Source organism: Helianthus annuus, chromosome 13 (genome assembly GCF_002127325.2).
Source record: "Helianthus annuus cultivar XRQ/B chromosome 13, HanXRQr2.0-SUNRISE, whole genome shotgun sequence".
NCBI lineage: Eukaryota > Viridiplantae > Streptophyta > Magnoliopsida > Asterales > Asteraceae > Helianthus > Helianthus annuus.
Genome location: NC_035445.2, coordinates 82,779,788 through 82,782,599, shown reverse-complemented (window position 1 = coordinate 82,782,599; position 2,812 = coordinate 82,779,788). Strand labels below are relative to the sequence as shown.

The 2,812-nt window shown below is 37.3% G+C and overlaps 1 protein-coding gene across 1 annotated transcript; it reads right to left on the bottom strand.

Moving 5' to 3' along the window:
- Positions 1-679: 679 nt before the first annotated feature.
- Positions 680-2,408, bottom strand: LOC110898374 (UDP-glycosyltransferase 73E1). Its single transcript, XM_022145155.2, has one exon. The coding sequence runs from the start codon at positions 2,311-2,313 to the stop codon at positions 838-840; it is 1,476 nt and encodes a 491-aa protein (XP_022000847.1). The 5' UTR covers positions 2,314-2,408; the 3' UTR covers positions 680-837.
- Positions 2,409-2,812: the final 404 nt, after the last annotated feature.

The following is a 2,812-nucleotide window of genomic DNA, read 5'->3' as shown; positions in this document are numbered from 1 at the left end:
ACATGAGAGGAGTCTGTGCGTCACCTTGAAGAGTCCATGAACGAGGAGCTGACATGTGTCCTTTCAAATGTTGAAGAGTCCATCTCCGATGCATCCCATGCCTTCCCGACGCATCCCATGCCTCCCGACGCATCCCTTGCATCCGGACGCATCCCATGTGGAGGAGTCCGTCCACGGACGCATGAACGTGACATTTTTGTAAAAAAGTTGGTCAAATGATATTTTCTTAAATTTCCCTAGTATTTATCATAGTAAAGTCAAAGTAGTTATTTAGGTATTAGCTAGTCAACAACTTAGCATATATCGTTAAATCATTTATCACTTTTACCCTTTTTGATTCGCAAACATATCTTAATTTCGTAGGTTCATGCATGTCTTAGGATTCATTTAACATCAAATGAGTACCTATAAGCAAATATAAACGTTTGGTTTGTTAATTTTACTCATTTGTTGATTTGCTAATATGCCAATACTCATCTATATTAATTCTTAAAGTCATCCTTATGATTAGAGGCAACTTAAAACAACATTCTTACCAACTTTTCTAAGGCTCAAGTGATCATGCAATGTTTACCCCAAAATCACCCAATTTGACCCAATTAGGTTAAATTCACCTCAAGAACACATAAAGGGATTACTCCCAATTAACTAAACTTTAGTATCTAAACAACTTACACCATATCAAAAGAGTTGTTTTAGAATTCATGTACACCCTTACAAGTATATCATTTTCATAATCATAGTTTCATATCAAATCCATAAAAAAAACACAAGATTCCTCTAAACCAAAATATCACATAAATCTTCATAAATCACAAGCAATTGCTATAACTTATCCTACAACACCCTTAATTGTGTGTGTAGCCTGATATCTTCAATAAACCTGTTTAAATTAAGTTGAGATGAACCCTCATCTTCTATAGCTTTTTCAGCCATTTGTTTCAAATATTTAGCCTTTTCTCTTCTTTCCTCTCCTTCTTTTCCTTCATCCATAACTATCTTTACAGCTTTACAAACATTCTTCCTTTTCACTTGCATCACACCAGCATCTTCATCCTCTAAATGAAACACTCTTTGAGCCCCAACTCCCACACCAATACCCAACACTTGTACAACCAATCTTTCATTAAAAAACTGTTCAGCAAACTGTGGCCATGTGATCATTGGGACACCCGCACAAACCCCTTCAATAGTTGAGTTCCATCCACAATGTGTCAAGAACGCACCCACAGCTCGGTGGGACAGTATTAAAACTTGCGGTGCCCACCCGCGAATCAAAACACCTCTACCTTTTACTCGCGACTCGAACCCATTTTCACCCAACCATTTCTCTATTTCTTCTGTTCTACTTCCACCTTTCACCACCAAAATAAACGGAAGTTGTGAATCTTCTAAGCCTAAAGCGAGTTCTATAAACTGCAGTGGTGTTAGTCGTGTAAGGCTTCCTAAACACGCATAGATCACACTGCGGTTATGTTGTAAATCCAGCCATTTCATGCATTCTTGGTTGATAACATCTTTACTTCCACGTTGCGCTCTATCCAAATCATTCTTATTCGAATTCGAAAATGGCCCAATACACCAAACTCTACCTTCTTTTATCTTTTTAAACTCATCAACATATTTTGTTTCCAATTCATCAAAACTGTTTATAAGCGTCCCGTATGCTCCTAACTCCACCTCCCTAATCCGTTCACGTACGGATTTCAATTCCTTCGCTTTTGCACTACTTCCCCGATTAAATAATCCGGGAAGTTGTGACTTCATCATGGATATGTTATCTGGTAAACCGGGCAACACAAATGGATCCAAATCACCAAACTTTTCATGAATTTTGGATACCCATAAATTGTGTGTTGCTAACTGAGTAAAACAACTCATCCCATCAAACACAACCCACGGAATTCGAAACTTGTTAGCAACATCTGCCGTCCAGGATAAATTTTTGTCTGAAATGATGCAACATGGTGTAGGTTTGAGGTTGTTAAACATATCTTCTAGTGGTTGTTGAAGTGTTGCACATGCATCTATGAAGTTTTTGTTTAGTTTGAACGTCGGTAGATCGTCTACACATTCACATCCATCGGGTAACCCGTAGTCAGAGGCTGGGAACCGGAGCTGGAGGAGTTTAAGCGGAAGGCCAGACGCTATGGCGCGGTGGAGGACCGTGGCATAGCGTTCGGCGTTTCGGGGTGTGATGACTATGGTGACTGTGACGGAGTGTTGTGCTATGAGTTTGGCCATGTCTACCATTGGGATGAGGTGACCTGGGCACATTAAGGGTATGATAAGAAAATGAAGATTGGAAGTCATTTGTGGGAATGTGGTACATGTTAAGAGTTATGAGTAGTTGGGGGTTTATGCTTTATAATCCCGTCTAAAACTTTGCAATGTCAACTGTAGATTATTTAATGTAGCATATGATGCTATGATAAGATTGGATAAATGAAAATATAAATAAAGAAAACTAGAAACTACTCAAGTTGAAGTATCAACGGAAAAGGATCCACTAAAAAGTAGATTTTGCCTAAATAGTCTAAGAAGGATTCTGATAATGATATGTGACACTTCTAATAAGTAGAAATGAAAGACATTTTGGTCCTTATAAATAGGAGTGAAAATGACATATGACACCCATTTTGTTTTTTACAAAAAATCTAGTACAAAAAAAAATCTAACACAAAAAATCAAGTACAAAAAAATATAGCACAAAAAATGTAGTACAAAAAAATATAGCACATATAAATCTAGTACAAAAAAAAATAGAACGAAAAAAATCAGCAAAAAAATGTAGTACAAAAAATCTAGCAGA